General features: G+C 31.4%; 2 protein-coding genes across 4 annotated transcripts; one reads left to right on the top strand and one right to left on the bottom strand.

Annotated features, from left to right (window-relative positions):
- Positions 1-799: 799 nt before the first annotated feature.
- On the top strand, positions 800-5,993 carry LOC140040351 (uncharacterized). 3 transcript variants are annotated; one of them, XM_072086230.1, is made up of 6 exons: positions 800-932; positions 1,264-1,304; positions 1,391-1,891; positions 2,524-2,633; positions 2,988-3,216; positions 5,351-5,993. In XM_072086230.1, exons 2-6 carry the CDS (start codon positions 1,295-1,297, stop codon positions 5,365-5,367), a joined length of 867 nt encoding a protein of 288 aa, XP_071942331.1. In that variant the 5' UTR covers positions 800-932; positions 1,264-1,294; the 3' UTR covers positions 5,368-5,993. The 3 variants fall into 3 exon arrangements, with proteins under 3 accessions (XP_071942331.1, XP_071942322.1, XP_071942341.1); XM_072086221.1 differs by lacking the exon at positions 5,351-5,993 and having other exon boundaries at positions 2,988-5,343; XM_072086240.1 differs by lacking the exons at positions 1,264-1,304; positions 5,351-5,993 and having other exon boundaries at positions 861-932; positions 2,988-5,343.
- Positions 5,994-6,258: 265 nt separating this feature from the next.
- On the bottom strand, positions 6,259-19,226 carry LOC140040364 (aquaporin AQPAn.G-like). Its single transcript, XM_072086253.1, has 5 exons — positions 18,971-19,226; positions 10,157-10,319; positions 9,372-9,585; positions 8,917-8,997; positions 6,259-8,685 (listed from the first exon to the last, which is right to left on the bottom strand). Exons 1-5 carry the CDS (start codon positions 19,182-19,184, stop codon positions 8,533-8,535), a joined length of 825 nt encoding a protein of 274 aa, XP_071942354.1. The 5' UTR covers positions 19,185-19,226; the 3' UTR covers positions 6,259-8,532.
- Positions 19,227-19,528: the final 302 nt, after the last annotated feature.

The following is a 19,528-nucleotide window of genomic DNA, read 5'->3' on the forward strand; positions in this document are numbered from 1 at the left end:
TCTTATATTGTTGTAGCATCTACAATTATCGGCCTACAATTATCTTCTCTCCATCTCCATCAACAAAATCGTCCAACCTTTGTTGTTCGGTTCACACCTAGTATTTCCCATGCCATTCCTCCGTGAGAGCAGGGAAGAGTTAAATTACTTATTATTAATTTAACTCTTCCCTGGTGAGAGTGACACATTTTTCAAGGCATGCTGGATCAGAGATGTCTTGGTTGTTGGATTTTCTTCATTCTGTGGGGAATATCAAATATATGCCAATATTGCTTTGATTAATTCCTTTAACATACAAATTCCGTACTTCTACCTATATCGATAAATTTAGCAATATTATTATTGGAGTAATATACTTGCTGAATGTAGATGCGTTTCCGTTGCACACATGACGTCACAGCAAGTTCACGGCGATATCGAAAATCTGTGAATTGTGTTTTCTACGTTGTCAAACTATGATAATACCAATAACGTTCTTTAAGTACAGAACTGCAATTATATTTCAATAAACCATGGGGAAAGTGCTGGAAAATGACTATTTAAGCTGGACAAATAACAATTGATAGTCTTGTTTATTGTTCACAAGCATAGTTTATTTTTGACTAAATTTGCATTATGTATTTTGTAAAAGTTGTAACTGTCTCTTCAATTGAATTTAAATAAGGAAATAGGAACTAAAACATCGCATCAGCGATGATGATACAAACACCCCATACATAACCTTTACCAACTATTGTTGGTAGTTAATACCCTCAGTATTCATACATGTACACCCTATTTATATTTAAATATTGAAATACCAGACATTGTCCCTTACCACAACGCCATATTTTATCAGATATATTTTTCTAATTCACTAACTAGAGGATGGACCTATTCAAGTGAAGGAAAATTTAACTCTTAGTAAGCTTAGCTGTAGCTCCATAATCAAGGTAAGTAGAAACAATAAAGGATCACATCGATACAACTCTCCTAGTCCATGATTACTGGCTATGTGAGCCAACAGTGTAGGCCATTGCTAAATATGTCGACAGAATACAGTTATATGACTGACTCATTGTATTATGTCGACAGACATTACCAATGTCCCAAACGGCGTCCCTTTTTAAATAGTTTTGTGTCGGAAAATATTTTCCATTACCTTTATGAATCAAGTCATGATTTATAAGTTTTACATTTTATGAATATTTTTGATTTTGTACTTACAAAAGTTTGTTCTTAAACAACTTGATGTTATTTATCCTAAATACAATTTGTTTACAGATAAATTAAGACAGACGATTGAGGGGACAGCATGGCAACAGGTAATAGAAAAGAAATCGTCATTTTTTTATTGTATTGAGTTTTTAAAAGACTTTTTCTTATAATTTTCTTATGTTCTTATTACCAGATATAAACTTGGATTTAATGGAAATTTCAAAATGGTATGATGATCGTGGCCTGCTCAGACAACTGAAGGTTTTATATGGTGATTTGATTGCAGTAGCAAACATAGACAAAGCACATACAACGTTAGACTTACTGAATGAATTAAGGAATAAGGAACTGTTAAGTTCAGATAATACTTTACTTTATGAAACAATAAAAGTAACCCAGCAGTTTGGTGTCATCAAACGTCTTAAACAATGTCTTCCCGTTAAAGAAGTTAAGATTACCAAGTTTACCAGATATCGACTAAACATTGTAGAATTTGGAAATGGACTGACACAAGAGGATGTTGCAAGAATTGATGGACTGTACAATACTCCTGTAAAGAATTATAAAGATGCTTGGAGTATGATCATGGATTTGGAACATAGACAAATATTGTGTGTATGCAAAATGGAGGAATTTATTAAAAATCTAAGAAAGCTAGGATTGGAGTTAGCGGTAACATTGCTGACCAAAGGAGGTAAGTTAAAGTCAATCACATTAAAAACTGAATATAATTATTCTAAAAAACTTTTTGACTACAAGATTACAATAAAACAAATCTCATAAGCACAAAAACTATTATTGTCAAGAAATTAGCAAGTATTGACAACTTTAGCAGTAAACGTTTCACATATGAAAACTGTCAAGCCAGAGAGAGAGAGAGTGTGTCATGAATATGATCATAATTATGATATCCATTTTTTTTATCCAAAACGATATAAATGAATATAATTGTTTTGTGATGGAAAAACCTTGTCCCGCTCAATATAGATTGAATCAACCATTTGGCTCACTCAAAAGTGTCCCTGTCCCCTGGGTAGGAGTTGACTGTAGTGTTAAAACATAATATATTTTCCCTCGTTTCGCGACAAGGTGTCCCCTTAATAGGGGTTCTACTGTATTATATTTCTGCAAACACATCAAACATTGATTTTTAAAAACACTCATGTGTAATTGGTGCATTATTATATCTAAGATATCATTTTTAATTAACATCAACAATGCGCTTTATAAAATAAGATTCGGGTTACGATTTTCTACTGAACAAGTTAATTAAATTTTTTTTAACATTTTAATTATTTAGTTAATGTTTTTTTTTTTTTTATTTAGAAAAGAAAGAAGAAGATCTGCTTCAAAAACAAAAGAACAGCCAGGCCAGTAGGCCTACTAGATACAAAGTTGACACTTCGCAGATGGTTACCCATATGGAACAGCGAAAGGTAACTTAAAACAATAAAGGCTGCAAACCAACAACTTTAATGTGAGAGATTTTGAAAAAGATGATGGCATATTAAATCTAATTGAGAAGCAACCGGATTTCAGTTTAGGCACAGAGTCTCGGAAGATAAACATTTATAACGATGAATTTACGGTTTCTTAATCTAAATGTGAAAACATTTTTATACCGCCTCACAAATCATCTAGCGTTACCATATACAATTTGTTCAAACCTGACCTCTCTCAATAATATCCGGTTTTTCTAATGTTCCTAAATGATGTGTGTATATTATATAAGGCTATACAGTAAAGAAAGGATTACTTTCTGTTTTTTTTTTCAATATTTAAATTAATAGAGTGCAGCTAGCAACATCAGCAATGCAATTGACATCGCCATCCCAGATCTTGATAAAATATCGGGATACTATTACGAAAACGAAGCCATGATTGCGTGGTGGAACGACTGGAAAGCAAGAGACCAGAGGGCTCGTATCGAGAAGACGTACATTCATGGAAGATTCTCGAGAGAAAGGCGAACCTTATTTTTTCCCAATGGAAGATGGTACTGCTGCTTTACACAGCAAGGTCTGCTCTCAAAGAATCAGCCTTTAGATAGATAGATTCCCAGTTGTTAAATAGTACGGTCTATTGAACGACACAATCGTCCGATCAAAATGACAGGAATTTATAACAGACCTAATATTTTAGTAATCAACATTTTTGCGATCACATTTTAGGTTTAGTAGTTCATTTGACACAATTAAAACATAATATAATGGCTTATATACAGATACTGAACTGTAATTTTAAAATGATACAGATCAAGAGTATCATGGCAATTGAATGTTGAGATAAAACGACATACATGATAATGGTTAAGAGTTAATCATTTGGAATATTATACTTTTTCTTTTGTCATATGTGCTAGTTTCTTGTTTTTGATTATGTTTTTATAAATTTATTTTATATAGGCTTTACTTACAGTAATATAAAATGTATTATTACACGACCATGAATATTAGGATCCATTAAATTAGGTTCCTGCTCGGAAAACTGTTTCATTACATGATTTGAATTTCTAATAAAGATCAGAATTTAACAGTGTAGCGTGTTGACCGCGAATGACTAACAATACTATCTTCCCAATTACACCTGCATAAACTCATTTGCATAAAAACGCACGGCATATTAACATGTTTAAAATAGAGTCTTCAGTAGCCCCACGATGCTTGGGGCTGAGCAAAGACAATTTTGAAAAATAGAGCTGCAAGGTTCCCGCTCGAAAGATGGCCCTTTACATGATTCGAAATTATATGAAACAAATTATATAAGACTTACCAAGACAATTTTTAAAAATAGAGCTCGTAGGTCCCCTTAAAGTCCAGCTATTTATTGAAAGTCTCCAGTACTAGCCCATTTTTTAGTACTTTTGGCTTCTTTTCAACGGATAGTCTTCTTTTCCACATGGGGCTCTTTTCGAGATTACTTTTGCAAACTAAAGGAGGGGAGCTGCTAGGTTCCCGCCCGGAAAATTGTTTCTTTACATAATTTAAATTTCTAATAAAAATATGTCTATTTATGAAGTAATGATGAATTACTAATACACGTATAAACAGACTATTATCATGGTTATTCATGGGTTCTTTTCGAGATTACTAAAAATCTAAGGGGTTAGATCTTCAGTTATATAACCAAATGACAATGGTGAAGTGATCATGGCGGGAGTTCAAAAGAGCGATAGTTGCTAATGTAAATCGGCAATAATTATGTTTACTCATTAATCTACAAAAAAGATTAGAAAGAGACTTTGTACTAGGGCAAAACATGCAAACACATTGATGATTAGCAATAACCCCAAATCAGCGACGAAACGAATACTAGGCCTATTGTTTAATGAATATCATTTCATATTTTTCACCCTTCACGAAACTCTAAAAGAAATTGAAGAAAACAGGTGAATTTACTGAAAAATAGTAAGTTTATATTTATTTTTAGAATGTATAAATTGTAAAATATATTACGTGGTTAGTACATGGTCGTTCATATTTGTTTGTATATGAAAAAGGTCATATACATGGCTGCAGTCGCGTGCGCAAATTTAAGTTAGTGTTTACCGACAGACCGACCGACATAGTGAGCTTTAGAGAGTAAAAATGTTGTAATTCTATAGTGTATATTGTCCATATATCCGGTAATTTAATAAACTTAATGCAGTTTCTTTGTAAAATTTAAGAAGAGTGTTAATGTTGTTTCGTAACCATCCCTTTAAAATTACATTAGTGCCAAAAGGAGCGTCATATATGTAATATTGATTTTCTAAAGTTTGTTGGTCACCAGCAACTCGTAAAAAGCAATGACAAATTGTATGCCCATTTTAAGAGTCACACTTTCTTAGTCTGTAATCTGATATTTATAAATCTCTAAGGTCTAATGCATTGATAAACACAGTGAGCAAGCACTATTGAAAAAGTGCTAATTTCAGCAATCCAGCAGCACCATTATTTGGAAACTTTACTCACATTTAGCTTCACCAGAGATATTATATTACTATTATTATTATAAATATTATTATTATTATTATTTAATAGTTGTCCCAGGCTTCATAATATACCAAAAAAAAACCAATTACATGATTTTGAAAGATTACGATGTTGATGGTTGGTTGGTAGAATATTATTATCTGTTCGTCTTTTCTGACTTGCTGTATTTAAATTAATAGAATGGATCCAGCAATAATTATTGATCAAGCAATAAAAGCAGCCATCGCAGTAGCATATAAGATTCTTGATGACATAACGGATTACCATCACGAAGATGAAAACATGATTGCGTGGTGGAACGACTGGGAAGCAAGAGATCAGAGAGCAATTTTCGAGAAGACGTACAACAATGGAAGGTTCTCTAGAGTAAGGCGAACCTTAGGCATTCCCAATGGAAAATGGTATTGCTGCTTCAAACAAAACTTTCTGCTCTCAAAGAATCAGGCTTTGGATAAATGATTCCCATTTGCAGTAGGCCTAGAAGATTAAAAAAAAAATCTATTAACAGTTAACTTTTTTCAACGAGTGCTGATAGTGGCTTCTCCAATATAAAGTCAGGTTTAGTTTAGCAAATATAATGATCTGTAATTATAAATAATAGTGAATGATAATGCATATTAATTGCTTATTGATAATAAGTGGCAAGAGTTATAATGAAAAAGAAAAAATAAAAATATTTGTTTGTTTGGAAATTTTTATTTCAGTATTATTGTGAAAGTTTTTCAGGGAAGCGGTTAAATGACAATACTGTTTCTTTGTTGATTTGTTAAAATAAAATTGATTATTACACAACCATGATTAGGATCAATTAAGTTGTTTGTTGTTCCGTCACAAATCAATGCAACATATTTATGAAATAAAAGATATTGATTGTAATGAATCATTATTGATGTTAATATATTGATTGTGATAGATAATCTCTCTTTTCAAAGTTGGTATAATTAAATTGATTTTTATTGGATAATAAAAGATAAGCGGATTGTCTATTAAGGTTAATATTCATGAGTTGATATCCACTATGTAAAATTACCTACTAAAACAAAAAGCCTAGGCCCAAACAGAATATGAAAAACTAGACGTAAAAAAGTTACTTTGTAAATAAAATAGTTTATTTATGTCTGTATAATATACATCTGTAGATAATAATCTGATTGTCTACCAACCAATCAACTTAAGTAGAAAAATACATTTTAAGTATAAAACATGATTTTAAGAACAACATCTCTGGTATCTCTGGTTAAGACACTGGTCTGCGCGTTTAAAGTACACAATTGTGTTTTTACAATCATCGTTGAAATATTAAAATAAATATTAAGTACAGTATATAAACCATAATAGTTTCATAGGTATTATTATCAAGCGAACTTTGACCCTTGTGCTTCTAAGCATACCACAAACAATAAAAAAATACTAAAGAATGGTGTTTATACTAAAGCTTGGTTCCTATTAAATTGCGATGTAAGGCTTATCTGTATCAAAAGTGTATTGACCAATCATGAGGGAGCAACGGCCATTCATAAAATGTAACCAACTAGACAATAATACATAACATAATACACCAAATATTCCATTCTAACCAAACACTATTCTACTGACATTTACCCCAATCATACCCTATTCAACTGACAATTACCCCAATCATACCCTATTCAACTGACAATTACCTTAATCATACCCTATTCAACTGACAATTACCCCAATCATACCCTATTCAACTGACAATTACCCCAATCATACCCTATTCAACTGACAATTACCCCAATCATACCCTATTCAACTGACAATTACCCCAATCATACCCTATTCCACTGACAATTACCCCAATCATACCCTATTCAACCGAATTGGCATCACTTACTATTCAACCCATTATAAACTCTAACCAATTCTACCATGGAGGAATTATATATATTTCCTCCATGATTCTACCAACCTCTTTTTTCCAATCAACCCATATCATATCATTTTAGTAAGCAAAACAAAGTTAAACTAGAAAGAGCAGCAGTTTGTTTAAAGTAAAGCTCATCTTTTTTTTTCTATTCACTATAAAAAAACAAACATAAAATATCTAAAAAAATATGGTATAATTCTAAAAAAAAATACTATAAAAATGTTAAAATATGATATGTAAATTGCAATACAAAAATTGTATTACAGATAGGTAGGTACTGTACCTTAATCTTTAGTATGTACTTAACCTTTGGATAAAATAGTTAATATGGTGTTTGCATATGAAACCATTTGACATGCTGGTGGGTAAGTCAGCTTTAAATAAGTTAAAAGGAATATCAAATTTTAAGTGAAAATTTGTTTTTTTAACCCTTAAAAATAGTAGGGCTACAAAACAATTTTATCTTTTTTTAAAAATTTGGTAATAAATTGATGGATATAATATTTATTATAAAATTGCATCCATATATAAACCTGCATATTGAGTAATTTTTTCTGCAATATCAGCAATAACGTACCTCACACTTAAGTTCTATCTACAGTTTTTAACTTAAAATTGATAATTCAATTGAAACTGTCAAAATGGTTATAATTTGGCATTATATTTTCCCTGATATTTTTTACCATTTACCTTGGTAAAGTTTTGCTAAATTATTTGTAAAACATAGAATTCTGCTACTTCTTTGCGAAACAACGTTTTTAATTTAAAAATGTCTCTTTAAATTTTGTTGCTTCTTCATAAATGAAAACAAACTTTATTTATAAATTGTATATACATAATATACATTTAAACACACTGTATTATTAATTGAATATTTACATTTTGATATATACAAGCCACAATGAATTCATAAATTATAAAATATCCCATACCCTTACATCAGTACACACCGACATGTCCAAGAACCTTGTTTGTCACAACCCATAAGTGACCAGGCAAACAAACATAAGTATAAGGTCTTAAGATCCTAGTTTGTCACATGTGTTAACCAATAAGAGACTAGGAAAACAAACTTAAGTAGTGTAAGGTCTTAAGATCCTAGTTTGTCACATGTGTTAACCAATAAGAGACTAGGAAAACAAACTTAAGTAGTGTAAGGTCTTAAGACCCTAGTTTGTCACATATTTTACCCAATAAGTGGCAGTTAAATTTATATTTAGGCAAGAAATTAATATTGATCTTTTTTTCTATTTTTGCTGCTTTTTGAATAACTTGGATCTAAGGTGTGAAGACCCTAGCCTGGCTGACATATTTTCTAGCAAGCAAATTACAAAATAGCTTAAAACACACTAATGTACTAAACTTGTGATATAAATGTTTATAACCCTAATACCTTTGTTACTGTCTTAAAACAAAACCAGTTAGAATACTAATTTAATTCTAAAATCCATCTTAAAGGATATTTATATTTTAAGCATCTTCACACCCAGGCACTTCCATTTCGACCTCCTCTTTAATATCTAACGTTGAGGGCGACACCCAATGATCGTTGCTAGCGTTGAATATGCACTTGTATATAAAAGCGGCAAGGACACTACCACATACTGGTGCGACAATATACACCTACAATATAAAGACAGTGTGTTATGTAGAGAATCTGAATGTAAGACACTATAATACTACAGAATATTACCAGTATGAAAGCTTAGATTCCATAAGATATTTTCCAGTGATCAAGACTGTGATGGTTGTGTGGGAACCTTGCTTCAATGCACAAGTAAATTAAATCATGAAGCTATCAAACAGTTTGTTGATATTTTATCTAGATATTTCAAAATTTCCTCTCATACTTACCCAAATGTTCTTGAAATCACCAAGGAATACCAATGGTCCCAAAATCCTAATTGGATTCATACTTGCTCCAGTAAATTTAAACTAAAATTTAAAAAAATCTTGTTTAGACAAAGGTACTTTAGAGTCTAAGGAGACTATAGCAGCTTGATTAAAGGTTAAAGTTCAACTGTATTTAACCATGGAAACTCAAACATTTTAAGCCATGTCTACACGGACAAAAAAAGTGTGATATGGCAAATAGTGATATGCTTAAATATCACCATATCCATATATGGGCACATCACATTTTTTGTCACATAATGTTTAGTAGCGTAGACAATGCTTTAATGGCTTTACTTTTACAATTTAGATAATGTTTAAGATGTACTATATTTATATTGATGTTTTTTTTATTCTTAAAAATGAAATGAAAGAGAATAGGTAGTTAATTTGACAAGCCGGAATAGACTACTTACGCCCCATAACGTGTTGAGAAGGAAGGCAAGACCGACAGACACAGCTGCTGATGGCCGATGACCCAACAGATTAGAATCCTCCGTTGCCGCAACAAATGTAAACATTAAAATGAACGTCATTATTAATTCTAACGCAAACCCTTGAAAATTGTTGATAATACCGAGTTGAAGATCATTCATTGCCACGTTTGATTGTACCAAGTCAGGAAGACACCTGTAAGAAATACCAACACATAGAATAACATTGAAGAGGAACGTAATTGAAGAGTTTTTAAAAAGGAGGGTCACAGTTGATCAAGATTTTGTAGTATTAGTTTAAGTTGGGAAGACACCTGCAAAGAAATATCTTTGTTATAAAGAATAATATTGACAACAAAGGTAATTGATGAGTTTTCAAAAATGAGGGTCTCATTTTGCAAATCTCATATATTATTTACCTGACACTTCAAACATTCCATGGTAATTTTCATATTTTTGAATTGAAATAGAATCAAAAGTTTTCTTTAAATTGGTTTTTAAGAACATTAGGAAGTCACCCTTGTCACCACCAATGTCATTGGTTACAGGTAGTGCTATTGTACTTATGGTTCAATGAACTAAATGATTCACTATGGACCTATTATCTGTTAAGATAGGTCCATGGATGCACTATGGTTTAGACTCTATTTAAGCAAAGATGCTTGATGATGCATCTTGTGTATATGAATTCGCTTATGGTTATCATTGGCAATTTGCTATATAAAACACAAAAACAAAGCAGAGATAATATATTGATTGAAGCTTACCCCTTTAGAAGAGCTGTTCCAGTAAGCGCTCCCACACCCTGTGCTACAATGTACACAATACCAGTTAACAGACTTATCCTCCTAGCTGTTACCATGCCGATACTTACAGCAGGATTCATATGTGCTCCGCTTATCCTCTCAAAACAATGCATTAATGTTACAACTAAAAAAAATATTAAAAAATTATTATTTAAATATACATTTTTGAAACATTAATTAAAGAAAAGGAAAGCCCTAAGCATTTTTGTATTTTTATACTGCTATATTGCCCCAAATTTGGATCAAAAGGAAAGTTACACTGAATTTAACTAAAAAAAAACAACTGTAAAAGAGAAAAATCAACTGAAAGCCCATTGTCTATAAGACAACAGGTTTTGGTTTTATGTATTTATTATTAATTTAATTTAACAATATTTTGTCTTTTTATAAGTAAAATCATTATTCCCACACCCCCCAGTTTTTTTTTACAGAATGACCTATTTAAAATTTTACTTATATTCACTTTCCATTTTTTGAATTTTTGTTTTCACTTTATTCAGTGGCAAATATTTACTACAAGAAAACTAACAATACAGCTTTCTTGAAAAATATGTTTACCAAAATACTGTAAACTGTTCATTCCTCTAAGCTTCCTTTTGGTTAATCTATAGCTTGTCTGATGGCATGATAACATGCACTTTTAAACATGAAGCAGACAATGGCTAACCCCCTAATCTATTCAACATTGAATTATTCAATACACACAGCCTTTTCCGGCGAATTGTTTGTTATACCTGTATTGTTAAAGCTACCGTACATTATGTACTCAATAATGGTTCTGATGACAAAGTTTTTTGTCTAATTTTGTTGTATGGAACTTCCTTTCTATTACAAAACAGCTAAAATTAACTATAACGAATTACCTATCGCCTTATTTGGCATTATTTTATCGTTTAAAATCACCTAAATAGTACAATAACAATTGATTTATAATTTTATCTTTAAGATATCCTTCTAAAAATCTAACTGACAATGGATAATATTTTAATATCAAATCTAAAACTACTGGAGAAGAAACAGATTTCCAAACATTTAATGACAATGAAAATATTAAATCAAGTGTTAAAATTTAAACAATAGATTCTATAAGAGACAAAAGGAGCGGAAAGACGTGAAAGCTCTGACGACTGGTATACCATTCAGCGGTTTGACAATAAGGAAACTATGAACGCACAATATAACTTGAATTCATTATTATTATTAACCAATTAAAGTTTATTTTTTCTGTTTGCAGCAATGAAAAACATTCCCAAATCAAAAACAATCAAACAAGTGTAGTCTATTAGATCAACTGCTATAGTGTTCAGTATTAGACAGTAATATTTTTGTACTATCACAAAATTTGAAGTGATTTTGGTTTTTGACTATAAAAAGGACTTTAAAACTTGATTCAATTTTGTATACTAGATGGTACGGTCGCTTCGCTCGCGTACCATCTAGGTCGTGCCCACAGATGGTTCTCGAATACATAATAATTTCAGCGTTAAAAAACTGGCGATTTCAAATGTACGTACCGCAGGACAATAATACATGTCGTTTACAGGAACGAATAAATAGACACTGTGATTTATGTACTGAACTAAAATTAGCACCCTGGGAATTACTTCCGGAAAAAGAAACTTGTCACAAAATGAGACCAATTGTTTAAGTCAAATTTAAACAAACTTAATTTGTGTTTTGTATGTAACATTAGGGTTGAGGGATGGGAAAGAGGATGGGTGCAAAGAGGAACAATTTTTAAATATATTTTTTATCCATGTAGTAACGAAATATTAATTGTTTTCATGTTTTACAAATAATATACCACTAAACACAGTAAAACATTGCGATGTAATACTTTGTTGAAACTATCACCGTCCTAGTCGATTGAAATAGTATAGTACATGTAACGATACATCACTACGACGTGTATAATATGTTTATATAATGTAAAACAATTTGTGAAAACCACCCCTATTCGTGGCAAATCATAAATTCGATTTAATCGTCAATAAATATTAAATCATCTAACTCAACTTAATTAGTAGGCCTAATGGTTTTCAATTGTTTCTTAGAGCCAATTCATACTTAAGTTGGTTCCTAACCCTACCCACCAAAGTTGTTCTGCGTTTAGGGCATGTGATGCACCGTAGGCCTATTCTCTACTGGCTTTACAACGCTACTCATGCCAGTGAGGGAAGGGTGATGATGTCACGTGGGTGGTTTAACTGCAATAATAAAGATTTGTACATAATATACGACGACTGAAAACGCTAGCTCATTATCCGTTAAAAAAAATCTATATCCAACCTCTGCAGCACAGATTTAAAAAAAATGGATCGAATTTCTGTTATGAGTATACAGTACTTGCCTTTACGACGCCTGAGGGAATAGCCACTTGTGGAACAGAGATTGGAATGTTCCATTCATTTCAAATCAATACATTTGCATAAACATATATTAAATCTATCAAAATAGTATTTTTTAAAGAAAATCGGCCTGTCTTCAACATTATGATACTGTACTCGAGCTGTTCAACCGGTTTTCAGCTATTAAAAACAATTATCGTAGGAGGAGATAGGAAAATGCGAAGCCTCCTCGCATTTTTGTGGCGGGTATTTTTCAAGATGGACATCCATTAGACAGTGTATACCACGATCGGAAAACACCCCTATTTGGGGCAAATCGTTGAACCTTAATTCGTTTTAATCGTCAATAACTAATTATCTAACTTAATTTAATTAGTAAACAGGGTTACATCAGGTGGTTAAAATCAGTACCGAAAGTACGAACCAACTTTATATACCATCGAGTAAAAATTCTAAAAGTAAGGCGCGATTTACCGAATTTTGCCCTTACGTAAATTTATATATAGATTAAAGGGTAAAGGATAAATATATATCCATTAAAGGGTAAAGGATAAATATATACCCATTAAAGGGTGATGGATATATATTTCAGTATTAGGCAATAATCTTTTTATACAAGTACGTTCTGATGTTGAATTAAATTAACATTTTTAGTGATTTTGTTTTTTATTATAAAAAGGACTCTAAAACTTGATTCAATTTTGTACAAAGTGTAATGTATAAATAAATATATATCCATTATATCAGTATTAGGCAGTAATCCTTTTGTACAAGTACGTTCTGATGTTGAATTAAATTTAAATTTTGAGTGATTCTAAAACTTGATTCATTTTTGTATTAAATAAATGGTATACAGTATGGATAAATATTTAAATGGTAAGCTTCAATGACATGGGTTAAAACCAAATAAAACTCTAAGATTTACAATTTTGTAATTCTGAGTCGAGAGATCTCTAAGAGAGTTTGAACATTGCAATAAATGTATCAAATTTAGCTGCATCCTGTTTTTATACAAGTTTCCTATTAATTAATATGATCTGCCTGGACGTGATACATTTATAATTTGATTTGTTGTTTTTTTTGTTTCATGCCTCAAAATGGCTTAAAGTCTGAAAATAAAAAGAATGGCGGGATTGAAAAATATAAAAGTGTACTATTATTTTAAATGGTTTTACAGTATCAGAAATGTATGGTTTGAATTAATATAAGGAGTATTGTCTTAAGTTTTTAATTAACATGTTGTGAAGTTTGTGATGGCAAAAACATGCTAAAGATAAGTCACCTTAAGTAACCTTGGTTAAGCACTTACTTATAATTAACAAAAGAAGGTGGAATTAATGAAAGTGCTTGTTTGAAAATAAAGCAGGCACTTTGAAACCACAAACTCAATTATATTATCAATTGAACTTTTATCTCCCTACTCAATCAATTAAACAGATCATTTTCATATTTTTATGCATCAAAATTTATTTAATGAAATCAAAAAGTTAAGATAACCAATAAGATAAGGTTTATAAAGCGTAGTTCAAGACACGGGCAACCCAATTAACACCGAATTAAAAATATCAAGAATCTTATTTTTATTGTTCAAACTTTTCATCTAATTACTCAGCATATTTATTAAACAGATAAATAAATTCCATAACTTTTATGCTTTTAAATTGAATCCAATGATGAAATAAAAACAGTAAAAAAACCGACACATTCAACCCAATTAACACCTTATTAAATATTGATATCAAATTTCTTTTTTTTCTTAGCAAAATTTCAAGAGCGGCAGCAACATGGTACAAATAGTGCAGTGTTTAACACCTATCAAGCTTAAACCAAAAACAATAAACTATTGTAATTGTTTAAAAAGCTTTCATTTTCAAACAGTATTGGTCATACAGTATCAGAGTAAATTTACACAATTAAACTTGCCCCAGAATTTAGGAAATCTGAAGAAAAAGACATTTCTTGATATCTTATCCCGTATTTTATTGATTTTATTTAAGTCTCACACTTAATTTGAAATATTAGAAGCAGCTGCAAGTTTATTTGATTTTAGGATTTCTCCAAGGGAACAATAAACATACAAAACCCACAATTCATTTCAATGCATTCTATTTGAGTAAGTTAAGAAACTCAATAGAGTTTTCATACAATACAAGTCATTTTCTATCAAACACACCTTGAACCTTTATTTTTAATGGCTCAAAATTACCCCAACATTTTGGATGTGTTGAAAAAGTTGAATATACTGTATTCTATAATAAAAAAATTGTAAAAAAAACTGAAAGTCTTTTTAATAAATAAAGGTAGTTAATTAAAGCAAAAAGTGTATTAATTAATAGGACGTGTTACTGTAGGCTAAGAAACATTCTTTAAAGATTAAAGGTTATGGATTCTATTTTGGTTGGCTCTCTCTTTTAAATCTTTACTACATACAGTATCGGCAACACACAAAGTCTGACCAAATCTTTACTACATATCGGCAACACACAAAGTCTGACCATAATTTGATTGAATTGCTAAACACTATTTTATACAAAATTGGCTCTATTCTATATACTGTACTTACTATAAATAAAATGCAGAGATGGCCATATAGTCTGAATTAGTAAATTTGCTTGTTTTTTAGTATTTTAATACAGAAAATCCTATTATCTTTGTAACCAGGGTGAAAATGATGTTGGACCAGGGGGGGGGGGACAAGTAAAAGATACGGTGTCTTAGGGGTAGTAACTACATTTACCAAGTAGGCCTCATATTTACTATACAAAAGGACACAGGGGTATAGTGTACCAACTGGGCTAATTGTAGCATAGGACACAGGGGTATAGTGTACCAACTGGGCTGATTGTAGCATAGGACACAGGGGTATAGTGTACCAACTTGGCTGATTGTAGCATAGGACACAGGGGTATAGTGTACCAAGTGGGCTGATTGTAGCAGTAGAGCAAACAGTAATTGAATGGGTCAAGTCTACTGATCTTTGTAATTTAAATATAATGGAATCTCTACAGTAGGAGTGGTGTACAGTAGCTGGATACTACAGTAATACCATGGAGTAAATTCTATACTCCATGGTAATACACTACTGTAAACTATAAATATTACTTGAACACTCTAACTTTGGAAATTTAATTTCTTAAGCTCTGTCTACACTATCAAACAAAATGACAACAAAATGAGATGTGCCCATATATGGACATGATGATGCCATATCACTACCATATTTGGGCATACCACTACCATACAGTATATGGGCACATCACACTTTTTTTGTTTGATAGTATCATATCATATCATATCATTTATTTCGCCAATATACAGAACAGAACAAAAAAACAATACAAAAGTAAGTCAATGAGGCCGGATAACCTAAAAGTTACAAATAAAAATAACCGTTGAGAGGCTCTCCACATCGAAATACTTACATAAAATGAATAATACATGGATTCTATTAAAATTTAGATAAAACTATAAAATTCAGCAATGTGTTTTTATAAAAAATTGTAAATTTATAAAGATAGAATTAAGAAAATATCTTTAAAATATACATATGTTCAGATTAAAACAGATTGTTAAAATATTTCTTAAGGCTATGCTTAAAACAGTTTATATTAATTAAAAGTTGGTCGCAGAGATCCGCAGGCAGATCTCTAAAATGTCTAACAAAAAAATTAAAGACAGAGTTATGAAATAAATCAGTCCGGGCTATAAAATTATTGCGCAACTTAAGGTTATTAACATGTCTGCAATTAATAGATAAATATTTAAAAACATTAACATCATATAATTTGTACATACATTTGGTAACAAAATTAATACATAAATACCTAATGCGATTGTTAATGGACATCAGATTAAGGAGTTTCAAACGTTCAGGGTAAGGGGGACTGGCTGATCTTGGGAAGCATGTGCGGGTGACCCTCCTTTGGACAGCTTCAAGTGTAGACAGAGCTTAACAATAATGATGTAGAATAGGTACTGTAGGTGTAGTAGTAATAAAATCAGTTAAGTGAGCAACAATCCATTTGTACAGTATAATCCATTTGTACAGTATACAGTAAGTTTGTGTAGAATCTTACGTTACAAATTCTAATAAGGCCGATTTGAAGAATTTAAGAATAAGTTTATTTTTTAGGAATGATGATAGTGAAAGTGGCTTATGGTGTTCCGGTGGTACAGAGTGGTTTACAATTGTCGTATTCGATTGGGAACTTTCGTTGTCAACGTAAAGATTCGTTGAATACTTTTTGTATTCGAATTGTAAATTTGTGTTCAACAGATGGTCATTCGAATATAAAACGTTGACAACGAAAGCTTTTTCGTTAAGAACAATCTCAACGCTCAAAATACTCCGTTAAAGAAGTACTCAACGAAAAACTACTCAACGGTCCACTCGAATACGACAATTGATTGTATGTTGTACTGTACATGGATGGTATATTTTACATGACACACAATGTTTTTACATGGTAACTGTACTGTATGCTTTTCTCATGGTATTTTTTACATGACACACAATGTTTTTACATGGTAACTGTACTGTATGCTTTTCTCATGGTATTTTTTACATGACACACAATGTTTTTACATGTTAACTGTACTGTATGCTTTTCTCATGGTATTTTTTACATGACACACAATGTTTTTACATGGTAACTGTACTGTATGCTTTTCTCATGGTATTTTTTACATGACACACAATGTTTTTACATGGTAACTGTACTGTATGCTTTTCTCATGGTATTTTTTACATGACACACAATGTTTTTACATGCTAACTGTACTGTATGCGCTTTTCTCATGGTATATTTTACATGACACACAATGTTTTTACATGGTAACTGTACTGTATGCTTTTCTCATGGTATATTTTACATGACACACAATGTTTTTACATGCTAACTGTACTGTATGCTTTTCTCATGGTATTTTTACATGACACACAATGTTTTTACATGGTAACTGTACTGTATGCTTTTCTCATGGTATATTTTACATACTACTGTATGTTTTAATATTAAAGTCAACAGGTGAAGTTCCAGCATGTCTCAACAAGTTTTATATCACAGGAAATTAGGGATTTATAAGTATTTTCTGGTTATTGTTCTGAATCTGGAATAACAATAAGTAGGTTATTAACCTTCAATGTATTCTTTATTAATATCAGGCAGCCATCTCCAATGTTTGTCTACAGTGCTACTGTTGTACAGCTATCTCTACACTATTAAACTACTTAATTTGATACAAAGTGTGATGTGCCCAAATATGGTAGTGATATGCCTAAATATGGTAGTGATATGCCCAAATATGGTACGTAGTGATATGCCCAAATATGGTAGTGATATGACATATGATATTAAAATCTGTCAAATTGCTGTACAGTCAATTAATGCCGTTTCCACTACAGACAGGGGATGTTGTCGCAAAGCTAAAAAATCGTCAGCATGTATGCGTATTCATGTAAATGCGTATTCATGTAAATGCGTATTCATGTAAATGCGTATTCATGTAAATGCGTATTCATGTAAATGCGTATTCATGTAAATGCGTATTCATGTAAATGCGTATTCATGTAAATGCGTATTCATGTAAATGCGTATTCATGTTTCCATCTTCCAAATTATACCATTCTGCGATGAATTCTATATTCTTATTTTTTTGCTTTCTGTGAACAGTTTCTACTTTTTAAAAATTCGCAACCAATCGGAGCTCAGGAAATGATTCGCAATCATGTGAATCAAAAAGCTCAGAAAACACATGATGAAAATTAAAATCGCAGCTACTGTATTAGCAATTTTTTTCTCTGTGGAAACATTGGATTCATGCGTGACAAACCTCCGAAAAACCATGAGCCAATACTCACACAGTTAAGTGTATTGTAAAATATAATTATAGGCTACATTAATGCATGTTGTTTTTAATGAATGATGTGTTTTGGCCAAACATGTACTCACAAATTCTCCTTTTACATATCATACATTTAAGTTGCATGCAGGTAAAAAATAATTGTTATTAAATACTGTAGCGTTCCCAATTCAAAATGTTGCTTCATAAAGTTTGAAAAGTTTATCATTAATCAATATAAGATTTAAAGTTTTATCGCCAAAGAGAAAGAATTAGACAATCGTATATAGACCACCATTATGTTAAAATCACCAAACCCAACCTCCAATATAATATAGCCCAGAAAAAGTAGGCATACTGTACAGGATACAAAATTAAAATTATTTTATTATTAATATTAAAGCAATTGCAAAACAATAAAATCAAGAACGAGTAAAATAAGTAGTACTAGCTCTAGAAGTTTACTTAACGGCAGATGGCCTCCTACAAACATCTAGGCCTAATGTCCCATTTATTATGGTAGTACCAAACGGTGCTAAACGCTAGCCGCTCAGGCCTAGAATAAACAAATACAAGGGCTGTTTACCTGCCATCCCGAGCGTTAGGCTTGTTTTCATGATATCGGTGTCCGATTGATCACCACTAGGCGTGGCGACTCCGACGATTAAAATGAACAGAAACGTACATAAAAACTCAGCAATTAAACGTCTAAATAAATCTACAGTAAAAACGCAGGATTTTGCGGATTTAACACTCGAATTTGACTCTGCATCATGGGTACTTCGCCTCCTACCCGCCATAGTCACTACCGACGACAAAACTTCGCTTTCCTTTTTGATTGAGTTGTTGTTGAGTAAGTAACTTACTTTCAGCTTTCAGTAGTTGTACGAAACTGGTGTTTGTTTTCAAAAGTATAGAGGGCGGGCAGCAATTTGTTACTGTCCACAGAGATAAAAGTTTTATGATTGATTGAAGTCGAACTATTCACGTCACAAACATCAAACAATTTTTTTTAAATATTTAAAAGTATAAAAAATTATAAATAATTGAAAAAAAAACTAAATATATAAAATGAATAAAAAAATAATAGTAATCAAAAGGATATTAGAAGCTAAATGCAATGATGTCACATCTCTATGATTCC

The sequence above is a fragment of the Antedon mediterranea genome, chromosome 1 (genome assembly GCF_964355755.1).
Source record: "Antedon mediterranea chromosome 1, ecAntMedi1.1, whole genome shotgun sequence".
Taxonomy (NCBI): domain Eukaryota; kingdom Metazoa; phylum Echinodermata; class Crinoidea; order Comatulida; family Antedonidae; genus Antedon; species Antedon mediterranea.

Excerpts from the sequence above, each read along its gene's own strand:
- LOC140040364 (XM_072086253.1), bottom strand. The coding sequence starts at position 19,184 with ATGGCGGGTAGGAGGCGAAGTACCCATGATGCAGAGTCAAATTCGAGT. Across the intron at positions 10,320-18,970 it reads CCTAACGCTCGGGATGGCAG|TTGTAACATTAATGCATTGT; the intron begins GTAAACAGCCCT and ends TATTTTTTTTAG. Across the intron at positions 8,686-8,916 it reads GTGATTTCAAGAACATTTGG|GTGTATATTGTCGCACCAGT; the intron begins GTAAGTATGAGA and ends TTTATATTGTAG.
- LOC140040351 (XM_072086221.1), top strand. Across the intron at positions 1,892-2,523 it reads AACATTGCTGACCAAAGGAG|AAAAGAAAGAAGAAGATCTG; the intron begins GTAAGTTAAAGT and ends TTTTTTATTTAG. Across the intron at positions 2,634-2,987 it reads CCCATATGGAACAGCGAAAG|AGTGCAGCTAGCAACATCAG; the intron begins GTAACTTAAAAC and ends TTAAATTAATAG.